At 41.3% G+C, this 16,505-nt stretch overlaps 3 protein-coding genes across 3 annotated transcripts; all 3 read right to left on the bottom strand.

The window, feature by feature from the left end:
• Window positions 1-983: 983 nt before the first annotated feature.
• On the bottom strand, window positions 984-1,800 carry LOC105379989 (3-oxoacyl-[acyl-carrier-protein] reductase FabG-like). The gene has a single exon (XM_048630676.1). The coding sequence runs from the start codon at window positions 1,738-1,740 to the stop codon at window positions 985-987; it is 756 nt and encodes a 251-aa protein (XP_048486633.1). The 5' UTR covers window positions 1,741-1,800; the 3' UTR covers window position 984.
• A 2,507-nt stretch (window positions 1,801-4,307) lies between these two features.
• On the bottom strand, window positions 4,308-5,196 carry LOC105398825 (3-oxoacyl-[acyl-carrier-protein] reductase). Its single transcript, XM_048630675.1, has one exon. It carries the CDS (start codon window positions 5,127-5,129, stop codon window positions 4,374-4,376), a length of 756 nt encoding a protein of 251 aa, XP_048486632.1. The 5' UTR covers window positions 5,130-5,196; the 3' UTR covers window positions 4,308-4,373.
• A 1,449-nt stretch (window positions 5,197-6,645) lies between these two features.
• Window positions 6,646-16,360, bottom strand: LOC105379988 (methionine--tRNA ligase, mitochondrial). The gene is made up of 10 exons (XM_048630670.1): window positions 16,010-16,360; window positions 15,662-15,760; window positions 14,918-15,099; window positions 13,573-13,692; window positions 12,579-12,687; window positions 11,780-11,898; window positions 11,199-11,335; window positions 10,409-10,614; window positions 9,733-9,909; window positions 6,646-9,140 (listed from the first exon to the last, which is right to left on the bottom strand). Exons 1-10 carry the CDS (start codon window positions 16,086-16,088, stop codon window positions 8,728-8,730), a joined length of 1,641 nt encoding a protein of 546 aa, XP_048486627.1. The 5' UTR covers window positions 16,089-16,360; the 3' UTR covers window positions 6,646-8,727.
• Window positions 16,361-16,505: the final 145 nt, after the last annotated feature.

Genomic DNA, 16,505 nt, shown 5'->3' with positions numbered 1-16,505 from the left:
CAGATATGACTAGCCCACTGCCAATGAACGGGCTAGCGGTTCAATCAAACATGAGATTAAACCAGATGCCTGCGACATATACATATAGGGATAGGTAATCTATAATAGAAAAACAGAACACTTTAATCACTTTGATAAAAACACACTCGACACCAGTACGTATATTATGTATAAGTAGGTACCCTGTACCTACCTCACTGTAATGCACTATGATTAACCAGATCCAAGGCCATATGGTATAAGCCGCATCATTCTACTACTATTATGTCGGTTAGGTCCAGTTGGTACCTATAAGAGGTAGGTGTAGAACTAGATCTGTGCTGACTGCTGACCTACTGAAATGCCTAGTTCTTCGTACTTATGGCATAAGAAGGTTCTTTTACCCAATACCTATTAATTCTGACACCATGAAATTAGGACCCATTTGACCAATCGAGTACAGTCTACTAAGACAGAAATGAATAGATATACCTATCGAATGGGCATAAATGTAGTAAGTAGGTACCAATGATTGATAGGTGTCTTACTATCTACCAATATAGAATTACATGGTATCTACATAAGTAGCTATTTACTAGCTACCTAACTATCTAATCAGTACTCAATCAAATCATCAAGGAATATGTAGGTAACAAAACAAACACTTCATCTCGCAAGTTTATATTCAATCATTTAGGTAAACAGTACTTATCTATAGAAATAGTAATAACTACAAGTAGTTAGATAGGTAGGTACCATATAAAGTACTTATAGAAAAAATACATAAGTAATCTAGCAATCACTAGAGTATCCAATCCTCAGTGACCCAACTGACCCCAGTTACCCATCTGACCCCAGTGACTTGCTTGGTCTCTTCGCCCTTTTACGATCCTTGCAGAAAATAATTATCTATCGAATGAAGTTAGGTAAGTACGAGTACAATATAGGTAATAATACAGAATCAAAACAAGAATATGTATAATGAATTACTATGTAGTTCCGTGATTACTTGATCATGTACCCGTCGTCGGTTACCCAGCTGGCCCCAGTGACCCCCCTAGCTTTTTCACTGGCCAAAAACAAAATTACATCTGTGATTTCTTCCGGCTCCGACACTCTCTTCAGCGGCATCATTTCTCCTATATTTTCGTAGAATTTTCCGACTTCATTAACGCCCATATTCTCCACGAAGTCAGTCCTCACTGGTCCCGGGTTGACCACATTGACTCTCACCCCTTTAGGAGCCAGTTCTGACGCGATGCAGCGGGAGAAGTGGTCCAAGCCGGCCTTAGCGGTGCAGTACGCGAACGAGTCTTGAATATTCTTCAGCGCAGCGACGCTGGATATATTGACGATGTTACCTTTGCTCTTGATCAAATGCGGCAGTGTCAGATGGGTCAATTGGACCACAGCGCGCAGGTTTAAACCCACGATTTCATCGAAAACTTTCATCGCGTCTGCGGATTCGAACGGGACTTTAGCGCCGAAACCAGCATTGTTGATTAAGATGTCGATCCTCCCGTATTTCTCCACAGTTTTATCAACGAGGTTCCTAAGATCAGCCTCATTGACGAGGTCTGTGGGCAGCAGCAGCGGCGGCGGGCCGGCGGCGGCGCAGCGCGCGCGCACCGCCGCCAGCTTGCCCGGGTTCCTCGCCGCCAGCACCACGGCCGCTCCCTGGCGACACAGCTCCACGGCGGTGGCCGCCCCGATGCCCGAACTGGCGCCGGTCACTATCACCACCTTGTCTTTGAAACTCATTTTGTATGCGCAGTAAATGTGTGTCTTGGTAGGGATGTGTCGTGCAACTGAATGCAGTTTGCGATAATGCGCTGGTTTATTGTAGTACGTCTGTTTTAAGAGCGTGTAGGTGGATAATTATGTACCTACGTAGGTACTAGGTACTAGAGACGAAACAATGTATAACTATGTTGTTATATAGATAACATTTACCTAGCTAAGCTGGTTAATATTGCGGTAGGTAGTTGAGTTAGTAGCTATACGTATACACTTACCTATATGTATCACAGGATTGACATAAAATTATCTAAAATTTATGTAACTACACTCGCGAGCAACCAAATCGACTCAAGCCTTGACGGCGCAAACATACATTAATACAAGTAAAATTATGAATAGAAATAATAAAAATGATATGTCATTTAAAAGCTTAAGATGTCAGCTTTAATTTGATATCATTATTATTGAAATCCATTCATCATTTTTGAAATAAATGATGTCTGAACGCAATTGTAGGAAAAACGGGAATTTAGGAAAAAAGGGTATGGGTATCGTATTATACAAATTAAACAAAAAATGTTAAGATAAAAATTTATTTATTTAAATCAATACTTTGTATTGCCCCCTCTTGCCCTAATTACAGCCTGCAGCCTGTTTCTCATAGACCTTATCAACTTTTTGACAGTTTCCTGAGGAATGCCGTCCCACTCCTCTAATAAAGCTGTCTTCAGCTCGTCCACGCTTGCAGGGACTGGATTCCTGGCCCGAACTCTTCTATTGAGCTCGTCCCATAAGTGTTCGATGGGATTCAGGTCAGGACTGAGCGCAGGCCAGTCCATCGTGCGCAATTCCTTCTCTCTCAGAAACTGCCGACTGACTCGTGCCGTGTGGCAGCGGGCATTGTCGTGCATTAGCACGAAGTCTTCACCGACAAATTCTGCATAGGGCACAACATGACCGAGTAGAATGTCGGTGATGTACCGATCAGCTGTTAACCCGCCTCCTCGGCCGCCTCCAGGCACGAAAACAAGTGCGGTTTTTCCCTCTAGAGAAATACCAGCCCACATCATGCAGGAACCGCCGCCATATGCTACTGTTTCAGCGAAACAACATTGGGCAAATCGTTCCCCCGGACGCCGGTAGACCCGGCCTCTCCTGTCACTGCCATGCAGACACACTCTGCACTCATCAGTAAACAGGACCGACCGCCATTGCGCAATGCTCCAATCGAGATGCTCTCGAGCAAACTGAAGACGCGCTTGTCGGTGGCCTGCAGTCAATTTGGGGCCTGATGCAGGTCTTTTTGGTGTCAAGTTGGCTTCCTTCAAGCGTCTTCTCACTGTCCACTCGCTGACAGCCACTTGTCGTACACGTCTCAGTTCTTGCTGCACATCAACGCCCGTAAGGTGTCGATTGCGCAGCGAGGTTGAGACAATGAAGCGGTCGTCTCTCTCTGAAGTGCAGCGGTGGCGGCCCGTTCTTGGTCTTCGATTGAAGGCACCAGTCTCTTGGAACCGTCTGTATACTCGGGATACAGCAGACTGGCTCAAGTGGAGCTGGGCAGCGACTGCTCGCTGACTTAACCCTTGTTGCAGCAAGGCAACAACTTGAGCAGCTTCTTCTGGTGTGGTATCCATGGGTTTGCGAAAACAAGGAATACAATGCAACGAGATGTGTACCGGTCAACTTGCAACAAGCGACTGATAAGGTACACCGGATGTGGAAAGGTTTTATAGCGGGATCAGGTAGCGCAAGGCTTGGATTCCTAATGAGGTAATTAACACTGACGGGCAATTAAAATGCGTCATTAAATCTGCGCTTAGTTTTTTTTTATGGTATTGATCTTAATTGAAAGCCTAATTCTTCAGCTTTCGAATGACATATCACTTTTATATTTACCATTTATCGTTTTAGGAAAATCAATGTATATGTGCGCCGTGAAGGCTTGAGTCGATTTGGTTGCTCGCGAGTGTACCTAAATCAATGTGGGCTAACTAAGTTCAGAGGTACCCACTTAATAGTAAGTAGTTAGTGCCCCACCACATTTAGGTAGATATAGGTAAAGTAAGCATACGTTGCCAAGTTGAGAAATTAAACTATACTTACTTAATTACGTTCCCATAAATAACTAAGTACCTACTTAACTAGTTACTTGGCTAGGTAAATACTTTTTTTTTCCTTGTGTGAGTCGTGAGTCTAACAAACACCTAGATTTAGATATTTACGAACTACCTGACATAATTATACCTGTAGGTATAGGTAAGTACCAAGAACAGTATTTAATGCAGGTTTCATAAACTGTAGACTTATATTATCTATACATATTACTATATAGGAATATAGGCATAGATAGGGTAAAACTTAATGAAAAAACACTTTAGTCAGTCTCCAAATATATAATCATAATAATAATAAACTTTTTATTTCAGCAAAAGCCATATTTTGTTAGTAACAATTGAACTTAACCTATGTTAGTGTAATAAAAAGACAATCTTAGGACTAAACTATAGTTAGTTGAATAGAAATATATGACTATTATCAGCAGATTCTATTTATAAATAGGTAAAACGTTAATAAAACAAATTATATAAGTTTATATAGATGATATATTGCTTTTACCTTTTACCTAGATTTATTTTAATTAATTGATTTAATTACTTGATCATGTACCCGTCGTCGGTGACCCAGCTGGACCCAGTGACTCCCCTAGCTTTTTCACTGGCCAAAAACAAAATAACATCTGTTATTTCTTCCGGCTCCGACACTCTCTTCAGCGGCATCATCTGGCCTATATTTTCGTAGAACTTCCCAACCTCTTCCTTGCCCATATTCTCCACGAAGTCAGTTCTCACTGGTCCCGGGTTCACCACGTTGACTCTCACCCCTTTAGGAGCCAGTTCTGACGCGATGCACCGGGAGAAGTGGTCCAAACCGGCCTTAGCGGTGCAGTACGCGAACATATCCTTTATCGGACTGAGAGCAGCGACGCTGGAAATGTTCACCACATTGCCTTTGCTTTTAATCAAATGCGGCAACGCCAGATGGGTTAACTGGACGACAGCGCGCAAATTCAAGCTGATAATATCATCGAAAACTTTCACTGCGTTCGGGTCTTCGAACGGGGTTTCCGAACCGAAGCCAGCGTTGTTGATCAAGACGTCGATCCTCCCGTATTTCTCCACAGTTTTATCAACGAGGTTCTTAAGCTCTGCCTCGTTGACGAGCTCTGTTGGCAGCAGCAGCGGCGGCGGGCCGGCGGCGGCGCAGCGCGCGCGCACCGCCGCCAGCTTGCCCGGGTTCCTCGCCGCCAGCACCACGGCCGCTCCCTGGCGACACAGCTCCACGGCGGTGGCCGCCCCGATGCCCGAACTGGCGCCGGTCACTATCACCACCTTGTCTTTGAAACTCATCTTGACGCGTAGATAGGTTATGCCGAAGATTGATTTAGGTGAAGTGTAGAGACTAGTAAAATGTGTAGGTTGGAGGGCAAATGTTGTGCAACTGAATGCAATGGTCGATAGTGGGGTTTATTTATGCAAGTCATAGTAGGTAATCATAGTAAAGATAGTAAGGTATATACCTAATGGTAGGTAGGTACTTGTGTTCACAAGGACGTTAAAAGCTAGACCTAGTGATTAAAATATTGTTTTATCTCATCGAAAGTACCAAGAGGGGTTGGTAGGTACTTTAGAATCTAACATCTATTATAAGTACTTACTTAGGTACTTACCTACATATTTTGAAGTGTGTATATGATAATAAGTTACGATTCGAAGGTCACATATTCACCTCGGCCATTCCTCAAAGTCTGAATGAAGACTGGAGTCCTGTCGGTGACAACGTCTGGTTCAGTAGAGCGATCCGGAAAAAACGCAGCACATTCTATTCGATAGTCTATTCGAAAGTTCGTTTCGTGATACGGGTACAGAGTCGCGAGCACAGCTTTCGATCCTCCGTTAACGTTGCGTATCGTCAACTGTCACTGTCAAAATGTAAGGCAAAGTTAGTTCCAAAAGTGACATTTGTTTTTTCCATATGTTAGGTGGAATTTCACCAAACGCTAAACGTATTTAGTAGCCTGTCATACGTCTGTCAGTTAGTACAAATTGTATTTAAAATTAGATTTAAATACGTTTAGCGTTTGGTAAAAGTGACCCTTCGTGTAGATTCGAAAATAGTATCGAATCCTATGCTCGCGACACAGTAGAGCGATCCGGAAAAAACGCAGCACATTCTATTCGATAGTCTATTCGAAAGTGCTGTCAACCTGTCAACAACAAAATGGCGGTGTATTGCGGTGCACAGATTTGCGAAAGTTTGACAGCTATCATTCCATAGGTCATTGTCAGAATAATATTATGTACTCTGTGGTCATTCTTTTCGAAACTCATTCGAAAGGTAAAAAGTGTTCGAAAGTGCTGTCAAGTTGACAATAGTCGCACTCGCATTCGATTCTCTTCGTTAGCTCGAATTTTCGTGATACGGGTACAGTACTATACACCGCCATTTTGTTGTTTGGTTGACAGCACTTTCGAATAGACTATCGAATAGAATGTGCTGCGTTTTTTTTCCGGATCGCTCTACAGAAACGTTGACGGTTGGACTGGTGCACCGATTTTAATGGTTCCGGAAAGGTTAGATATGGCATTTCAGCTTACGGGGCGCAGCCTGCGACGGAGAACTTTTGTTACGTTTTAATTGCACCCCGTACTAGCCCTTTAGTGTTTATGGAACGAACTATGCTTGGAGTTTCTCTGAAAGATTGTGTCTGCTAGTTTTAATGTGATAAGCTAAAAATGCTGAAATGCCATATCTAACCTTTCGAGAACCATTTGCCTGCCAGCGTTAGACGCCAGTCCACTGGTCTGAGGCAGCTGTTAGTAGTTGGATGAGGAAGAAAGGAACAAAATAAAATAAAACAATAGGTAGGTAATAAATTAATTTCATCAATTTATTACGTATGTACAAAGTGACTAACTAATAGGTAGATTCGGTTAAAAGAACTGGCAAATTTATAACACCCTTATTTTTCTATAACAACTCAATACAACTAAACTATCTAAATCTACATCCCACTTCAGCTCTAGGTTCATAACATTATATAAGTACAATAAATAAACACAAGTAAATAATAATATGCCTCTTTTGCATGCTAGCCTAACAGAGGCCAACATACTGGATATTATCCAACAAAACATTCCAAAATACAACAATCATTAATTAAAAATTAGGAGCGGTGGTAGCTCAGTCGGGTAAGCGCCCGCTTCTCACGCTAGAGATGCGGGTTCGAAATCCGACGCTGACATTTACCAATGAGTTCTTTGGAATTTAAATGTAATGTATACCATCGCTCTTACGGAAAACATCGTGAGGGAACCTGCACATCTAGATTCTAGATGTGTCCTTTAAGTGCATTGTACTCATTCGAAAAGGGCGATTTGGCTAGCGACCTATCTCGTGAGTACAAATGTACAACGAAAAGCGGGTGACTCACTTGCGAGTAACCTATGACTAACCCTTCAGGGATTATACAATCGTGAGCATATTATTATGCAGGTACCTATGTATTAAATTAAGAAACTAAATGCAGTAAAATTATCCAATAGTTGATTTGTTCACACAGGTAATGTGGGATGGTAGGGTTAACTCCAGACAAAAACAAACGAAACTTCGATATTCCTAAGCTAGAATAAACCCTTAGATTCGTTCCTACTTATTTCAATAATTGCACAGAAACGTTAGAACTTTAACAATATTGCACACTCTAAGTGTAAAACTAATGATAAATACACAACACATCATTATCTCAAGGGCAGTCTCAGTTGATCATTTCCGCGTATAAATAATGCAATAGGTTCTTATTTACATTCATATATACTACATAATAACTGTATGATGTGATTGTATTTTATTCGGTATGTGAATGGTAAAGTTTGACAAAAGATTAAAGAACTATTTAGGTGTTCGTGTTTTCGCTTGAACCACATTTGAGATAACACCTTATCTACAATAACCATAGAAAGGTAGCCGCTTATTTTTAAACAGCATTTTGGACTTTCTTTTATTTTTATGTGCCACTGTGCCTGTACAGGGATTAAAAGATTTTCAAACCTTCGTTTACGTTGCGTATCATCAGCTGTCACTGTCAAAATCTAAGGCGTTGGCGCTGTTCTTTTTCCATATGTAGAATCGAAAATTAGCCTGTGATAGGCCCTCTGAGCCCTTCCGTCATTGGAAGGAGACCCGTGCCCAGCAGTGGGGACGTGATGGGTTGTGATGATGTCTGACAAAGTGAATGTACCTACTCAGACGACTGATACTAGGTGGCGCTAGTGAAGCAGGCAATCTAGCACTTTCTTATGGCTGAATAACAGTCCAACTATAAAGTCCTGAAAACGGCAGTGGATCATAATCCTAATTAATTGTTATAGATAGACCGTATTTAATCTATAGGTGGCGCTAGAGAAGCAGGCAATCTATCACTTTTTAACAATTATGGCTGAATTACACGGTAATATGTCAAATGTGGTTCAAGCGAAGGCACAAACGCGTAAATAAATTTGTACAATAGAAAAAAAATAACAAACAATACAGTTACTTCCATGGTTTACTAACAAAAACTTAACAACTGGCACTCAGCATGAAAAAAAACTACACCATAATATCCGTGAATATAGAAACAATATGAAAATGGCGGAAGGATTCATGCTATCTTACTCTATGTCGCTATAACCGTATGTCTATAGGTCTCCTTCCTACTCCCACATATAAATCACCTCAACTCCCATAAATTACCTATGTTAAAATTGTCTCTTCCATCCAAAGGTTGTCTGGTAGAGACTGCTTTAAGCAATAAGGTCGCCTTTTTTTAGTAAGTACTCATTTTATTTATAATTTGGTTTTTTATAATATTTTCTTTCATTGTGTGAATAAAGAGTATTCTATTTTATAAAACGGCCACCATTTTCGCATAGTTTCTTTATTTACTTCACTCACACTGCCCGAACATTACACATTAGCTTTCTTCTCCTTGGCGGTTTTCTTATCCTTATCCGTATAAACCCGTTGGAACAGAACAAACTTGCCGCTCTGAATATGCCTCATCTCACGAATGGCCCCCGTTTCCAACCAAGACATCTTTTCACAATGCTCCCAAGTCCTCTCATCTTTTGGCACCGACAGTTTATCCAGCAGTTTGGTCGATAACTCCGGGATGATAGGCTGTAGAATGATCCCGCAAACCCTAAGCGTTTCCATGGTTATATGTAGGATGTCATCTAGGTCTTTCTGGCATTCTATCCTTTTGCGGAGCTCCCAGGGTTTCTGTTCTTCGAAGTAGAGGTTGGCCATGTGGAGTACCTCTATGACTGAGTCCACCGCCTTGTAGAATTGGTAGTTGCTGTAGAAGTGGTGGCATTTCTCTGCAACAGTGAAAGGAACTTGGTTGCTTTATGAAGTTGACATTAGAAGGGCTTAGGGCATTAGCATAGGGCGCAATTAAGACGTGAACTAAAAATAACTTATACCCCTTCTTTTTTGCTGGGCGATCTAAATACAGCGCGACCTGTCTATTACATTTAGAGACGCGGGAAAATGGCGAGCCACCCCGCGTGCGTTATGAAATCGGCATGCTGTTAACATTGAAGTAGAAAATAAGGCGGAATGAATCTCGCTAGCAAAAAAATGAGGCACCACAATGGCGGCGACATGAGTGTGTAGGTGCGACGTGACATGATTGGCGTGCGGCGGCGAACTGACTTATTTTGAGTGTGAATGTGTGTGTGTGTGTGTGTCAGGCTCGTCGTAACAATGAAATCGACTTCCTTAGGGTGCGTCAGTTTTTAGTTAGAGAGCTTCCTTCTACTTCGATGCAACTAATTTACCTGAAAATGCGGTGACGGCATCGACGAGCAGTTGAAATTTTCATTACATTTTTGGGTTTAGATTGCTGCACATGTAGGTTTCGGCTTAGCACACCCTTTTTGCAACACCCTGTAAGTATAGTCAATTTACCTGGCAACTCGGTGACGGCATCTATTAGCGGTCGGGCGGCGGCGGGGGCCGCGGGGGGCGGCGGGGGCAGCTCCCCGCGCGGGTTCAACGCCGGCCCCGAGCACCGCGACATTAGGTTGCCGAGAGTGTCGGCCAGGGATGCGTTGACGGTGTTGATTAGCTTTGTTGTGCTGTAGTCTGTGGAGTAAGGTGAGCATCAAGTTGAGTATGCTCAGGCGACTGGGCGGCTCATTTGGCCGCTCAAGTGGAGACGCTGAGCAAGCTCGGCGCGAGCAAATCCGAGCGCGCTCAGGCGTCTCTACTTGAACGGCTCGGCCAAAGGTATCATCGTATATTAGGTATCTCGCTTTAGACCTTGCGGATAATATAGGGACTATCGTATGGGGTGTCAAAAAAGAATTTCCAAAACAAATGACGGTCGAATGGTGTAGTGGTTAGTGGCCCTGACTGCTATGCCGAAGGTCCAGTTCGATTCCCGGCTGGGGCAGATATTTGTTAAAAGACAGATATTTGTACTCGGGTCTTGAGTGTGGATATTTATATTTAATATGTTTCTATCTAAGTATATAGGTACCTATGCAGATATATCAGCTGCTGTCCGACATCATTATCACAGGTTTTCCCTAGTTTGGGGTCGGATGGCCGTGTTATTTATTTATTCATTACATATACTCACTGGCATCACTATGCAGCGTGTGTTCGCTCAACAGGAAGTACCTCAGGCCCTCACTGCCCACTTCACTGTCCCGTGGACTGACCACATTGTGTAGAGACTTGGACATCTTGGCCCCGTCGACTGTCCAGTGTCCGTGGCACAAGATGGCGCGCGGCGGGTGCCATTTGATCGCCATTAGGAATGCCGGCCAGTATATGCCGTGGAATCTGGGCAGAGAAAAGGAATGAGGTTGTAAAGAGCGGTAATATAAATGGAGAAGGGAAGATGAATGAATGAATGAATGAATACTTTATTGACAGAAAAAATATGTATTGTATAGTATACATAAGTTGGACGCGTAAATAAAGAATTTACATTGTTACCTAAACTAGGCTTATCACCTGTGCTATAGATAACAAGCTCTTTCAACAAGATACCATAACAGTTGCAGCTAAAGAAAATGCTGAGTTGATATTCTGGGTCTAAAAAGTGAAAAAGGCTACTATGTGAAGTGTGTGCTTCTTACATAGATACATTTTATTTGTAATCTATGAATTTTCTAGGGAATACGAAGAAACGTCATTGGACTCATATTATACAAAGTTTTAATTAAATATTACAAATTGGTAACCCCGACATGATCTGAACTCGCAACCTTCAGATTAGAGCGTTTGAAGCGACACTAACGCGCAGCAAAGGTGGTTTTATTGCTAAAAGCCAGGTTTGGTGACCCCGACATGATCTGAACTCGCAACCTTCCGATTAGAGCGTTTGATTACAAAAGGCTGTCTAACTGCTAAAAGCCACGTACTTGAGTATGTCCTTCCCCAGCACGTGCAGGTCAGGGGGGTGCAGGGGCGCGGGGGGGCGCGGGTACCCCCCCACCGTCAGGTAGTTGACAAGCGCGTCCAGCCACACGTAGATACTCTGTGTGTCGTCGTCCGGCACCTGGGTAGATAGATAGATAGAATATTCTTTATTGTATATAGCTGTTCCCGCGAGCTCCGCTTCGCCCTAAAAAGTTTTCCCGTGGGAATTCCAGGATAAAAGTAGCCTATGTTCTTTAACAGGGTCTAAACCGTATGTATACCAAATTTCATTCAAATCCGTTCAGTAGTTTTGGCGTGAAAGAGTAACAGACAGACAGACAGACACAGTTACTTTCGCATTTATAACATTAGTTAGGATTTAAGTTGGTACCTAATACTCTGATGCGCTGATAAATGTAATATTGTAGACGGCGTCACTAAGCTAGTCTTTTCCGTTTAGGAACAATTTGGTGCTATTTATTATTGTCACTGGAACTTTTCCATTGCCCGTGAGTGTATATGATCACGATTGTATGTACTTATGTTAAGATTTAAGATGTATGTGTGTTATGTAAATCCTCACCCGTATAGCCCAATGCACTCTAGACGAGGGTCTGCTCACAGAGATGTCGGGTAAGTACGCGTCTCCGGCCACCATGTCTTGTAGTTGCTTTTGGAACTTGTGCGGAGTGATCAGGCCATCTGGTGGGAGAGTGAGGTACTATTTTATTTATATGTCTACTAGCTGTTCCCGCAAGCTTCGCCTTAAGATGTTTTCCCGTGGGAATTCAGGGATAAAACGTAGCCTTTGTTCTTTCTCAGGGTCTAGACCATATGTATACATATTTTATTCAAATCCGTTCAGTAGTTTTGGCGTGAAAGAGTAACAGACAGACACAGTTACTTTCGCATTTATAATATTAGTTAGGATTCGGAGCGGTGGTAGCTCAGTCAGGTAAGCGCTAGCTTCTCACGCCAGAGTTGCGAGCGAGGTTCGAATCCCGAAGCTGACAAATACCAATGGGTTCTTTTGAATTTAAGTACAATGAATATACCATCGCTCTTAAGGTGAAGGAAAACCTTGTGAGGAAACCTGCACATTTAGTTTAAACTGCCAAATGTAGATACCCACCAACCCGCAGTGGACCACCCTGGTAAGAAATGGTCCAAGCTTAGGAAGGCAGTTTAGACCTTGGGGACATGCACAAAGGTTCCATTCGAGAGAGCCAGGTGCAAGTACTTACACCGGATTACACCCCAAAAGATAATATTTACAATACAGGATGTTGCAAAAAGGGTATACTGAGCCTAAAGGGGGTGAGTCAGGGGATAATTCTGAACAACTTTTGTGCAACGAGTTGTGCCTGTAGAATAGAACTGACCTGTCTTGAGCCACCTCTGCAGATGAGTCTTGAAGGCGCTCAGGCGGAACATGTAGTTCGTCTCCTCCGTCCATTCCACGGTATGACCGGACTCTAGCGACACTTTCACCTGAAATACAGATATTACCTTCACTCATGGATAAGTTTGAATTTAAGTACAATGTACGTAGGATGTGGGATATCTTTGAACATGGATTATAGCATTCTTATTGACTATGGTGTTCTTTTTATAAACTACTGTCTTGCTTTGGCGTTTAGCACGAAAGATTGTTCTCTCGATTCTGGGTTAGAATAAATAAAATAAGTTGTTTCAAGTGGCGGTTTTATTTTCATCCCACATGTATGCCATCACTCTTACGGTGAAAGAAAACATCGTGAGGAAACCTGCATATCTAGATTTAGCACATCTAGGTATGTGAACGTCTCGGTGTGTGTGGTCCAAGCTTAGGAAGGCATTTTAGACCTAGGGTATAAGCACAAAGGTTCCACTACAGAGAGCCAGGTGCAGGTACTTACACCCCCACAGAGAATAGAATAGAACAGAACTACTCACCATTTCCCCGTCCCTGTTTTGGTCCTTCACGTGAGTGCGGGTACAAACGCCTCGTCGTTGACACTGTACCAGCCCCCATAGCTCGCCTTGTAGATGTCATCCTCTTTCTACAATGAACCTAGGGTAAACATCTAGAATCTAGACGTGCACTTGTGCAGGTTTCCTCACGATATTTTCCTTCACCGTAAGAGCGATGGAAACCATTAATTATCATTTATACTGACCAGCGTTACGAGGTGTAATGTAAACTGTTTCACAGCGAGCATTCGTGCAGCCAGTACATAGTGTTACGGGGAAACCAGCGAGATATAAGAACACAGCGTTGCGTAACATGCTCGCTGGGAATGTTACATTACAGTCGGTAACGTTGGTCAGTACCCGCCTTTACCCGACTATGCTACCACTGCTCTTTATATCCAAAAAGTTATAAAATCTGCTCACCATTTCCCCGTCCCTGTTTTGGTCCTTCACTTGCGCGTCGGGTACAAAGGCCTCGTCGTTGACACTGTACCAGCCAGCGTAGCTCGCCTTGTAGATGTAGTCATCCTCTTTCAGCTTGTTCTGTTTAAATATATTTATTTATTAGACGACCGAATGGCGTAGTGGTTAGTGACCCTGACTACTGAGCCGAAGGTCCCGGGTTCGATTCCCGGCTGGGGCAGATATTTGTTTAAACACAGATATTTGTTCTCGGGTCTTGGGTGTTGATATTTATATTTAGTATGTATCTATCTATGTATTTGTGTAGAATATATCAGCTGTCCGATACCTATAACACAGGTTCTGCCTAGCTTGGGGTCGGATGGCCGTGTGTGAGATGTCCCCACATATTATTATTATATTATTATTTTATTTTAACACTTTATTGTACACAAAAATACATAAATACACAACAAATTAGAAATACAATACAAGCAATACATACCAACATATCGTTATTTATTACTAGATGGCCCAGAGAACTTCATACCCTACCCTACCCTTTTACCTTTTAAACCTTCCCTGGACTTCCACGAATTTTTCCCTGCAAAAGGTTCAGAGAGTCGAAAAAAAAAGGTTGTCCAAACACACAGTGGAGTCAGTGTTATAAAAATATTATTATTATATAGGTAATAATTTTATCTGTACGCGTTATAAGTACCTAAGCTAATACCCTGTAAGTGATTGTAACTAAATAATTTTTATTATAGTACAGCGATGTACAGTCTGCAGTATAGAAACCTGACCTCTATAATGTAAAATTGACACTTTGAGGGGTCAGATTTCACTTCCTCAGACTGTACCTACTATTTTATACCCACTCATGTCATGTTACTGTCGATCAATAACACTTAAATTAATGATCATGGCCATTTCTATCATATGTCATCTTATTTATGCAAAACTATCCAGTACTATCGGTATCAAAGGTACCAACAGTGTTTGCGGAAAATTATACTAAATGCGCCATTTACCATAATTTCAGCCATTTGCCATTCAAATCAACTTTCATTGGGCATCACCCATTTGCATTTTATAACATGCAATACTTAACCTTGATAAATGGCACTGGGGATAATAATAGGACTACTACCTACGTACCTACAGTAGTATTAAAATTGAATTCCAGAATTTTATAAGGTAGTAACCATATAAAATTCTGGAATTCAATTTTAATTCAATTTCGTATTTCGTAAGTATTTTCTAGATTCCTATTGAAGTATAATTTATTAAAGTATAATTGTGGCAACAGTGTCATGTACACATTGAATAAAAGAAATGAAATTATACAATGAACTATTCTCACCCAAAAATGCCGAACCGCAGTCTTATGTCTCTCCTCAGTGGTCCGCACAAAGTCTGTGTACCCAATATTGTACTCCTTGAACAGATCTTTGTACTCCTGAGAGATCTTGGTGCAATACTCCGGTAGCGGCAGGTTGGCCTTCGCTGCCGCTTGCTGGATCTTAGTGCCATGCTCGTCCGTGCCTGGAGATAGATGAGAAAGAATGACTTTTAGTTTGGTAGGGTAGCAGGGAAAGAATGATAAAATTTCTTTTATTATGTCATATGGTATATTTCAGGTGTTCTATGATTGAATGAAAGAATATAGATAAAGCATAAATATAAATTGGAGGATTCAGTAAGTATATATAAGTATGAAAGTACAGTTGGTGGGTGTCTACACCATCTAGACTAAACAGAATTATGTAAAATCAAGATAGCATGAGTTTCACTGCTATTTACACTTTGTTTCTTTATATAAACAAACAAACAAACAAATAATTTTAGGAAATTAAATAAAGGGTGAGAGATTATAAATTATCGAAATTCGGTGGCTTCCACACTAGGCTCAGCCTGTGTCGTGGATGCCAGTGTACCTGGTTACAAATAAAATGAGTAACTAAGTAGGTAGGTGGTACTTATAGAACTTTTAAATCTAAATAATGTTAATAGCTTAATAGGTATGCGTTAGGGTATGCATGGATTCTTAATTTCATTACGTATGTTTCCAAGAATTCACATATTATATTATGTTATTCCACATTACCTGTGGTAAAGACAACATTGATATCAGGATGCACAAGCTTCTCGAACCTCTGCACTGCGTCAGCAACCAGCGCCGTGTATAGGTGACCTATGTGCGGAGCTGGGAAAGAAGAAGAAGGTATAAGTTACAGTATTTAATAGGAATTATATTGAAAATGCCCTGAAGTTAATCGCAGTCAAAATCTGTGAGCTGTTTCAGATATTGTTAAGTGAATTAAATAATTTCTTAATAATAAACAAACATAAAAATTACACATTTTGGGCAGTCAGTATTAAAATTATTGTTCCTTTCACTCTTAGTTTAATCTACTCATTGACTATTTCAGGAATAATTAGTTAAGTATATTACCTGCATTGACATAAAATATGGGAGTAGTTATGAAAAAGTTCTGTTTTACAGCTGCTAACAGCCGTATATTTAACCGCATACTTGGAAAATAACCAGCACTTTTATTGAGTAAACAGTCCCAGATATAACCTCTTATCTAAAGGTGAAATAAAGAAAGTAAATAAACATTGACATGTCACCGCGCGGCAAACGTGTGACTTGAGACTTCACTACAAGTGAAACTAAAATAAATTCTCTAGCACTGCTCGCAGTTCGCAGTGAGCAAATCACAAAAATAAACAAAGTTATTAAAATTTAAAGTTTGAGTTGGGCCTTGGGCCAACCAACCAAAGTGACACTTTGATTTTATTTTCAATACACGCAACTTCAAAAAACTTAAGTATTTATCGGAATATAATTACACTAAATCCAAATTTATGTTTTATGTATGATTATTTATACACAAATAATCAATTCTCTAAAATTTGTAGGAGGATTTAACAGTCAAAATGAATAA

The sequence above is a fragment of the Plutella xylostella genome, chromosome 26, assembly GCF_932276165.1.
Source record: "Plutella xylostella chromosome 26, ilPluXylo3.1, whole genome shotgun sequence".
Classification (NCBI taxonomy): Eukaryota; Metazoa; Arthropoda; class Insecta; order Lepidoptera; family Plutellidae; genus Plutella; species Plutella xylostella.
The sequence above is the reverse complement of the archived record's forward strand: the minus strand, read 5'-3'. Positions and strand labels throughout refer to the sequence as shown.

Coding starts and splice junctions, on each gene's coding strand:
- LOC105379988 (XM_048630670.1), bottom strand. CDS start 16,088: ATGCGGTTAAATATACGGCTGTTAGCAGCTGTAAAACAGAACTTTTTC. Junction 11,899..12,578: donor GCAGAGGTGGCTCAAGACAG/GTCAGTTCTATT, acceptor CTCTCCCACCAG/ATGGCCTGATCACTCCGCAC. Junction 9,910..10,408: donor CACGCTGCATAGTGATGCCA/GTGAGTATATGT, acceptor CTTACTCCACAG/ACTACAGCACAACAAAGCTA.
- LOC105398825 (XM_048630675.1), bottom strand. CDS start 5,129: ATGAGTTTCAAAGACAAGGTGGTGATAGTGACCGGCGCCAGTTCGGGC.
- LOC105379989 (XM_048630676.1), bottom strand. CDS start 1,740: ATGAGTTTCAAAGACAAGGTGGTGATAGTGACCGGCGCCAGTTCGGGC.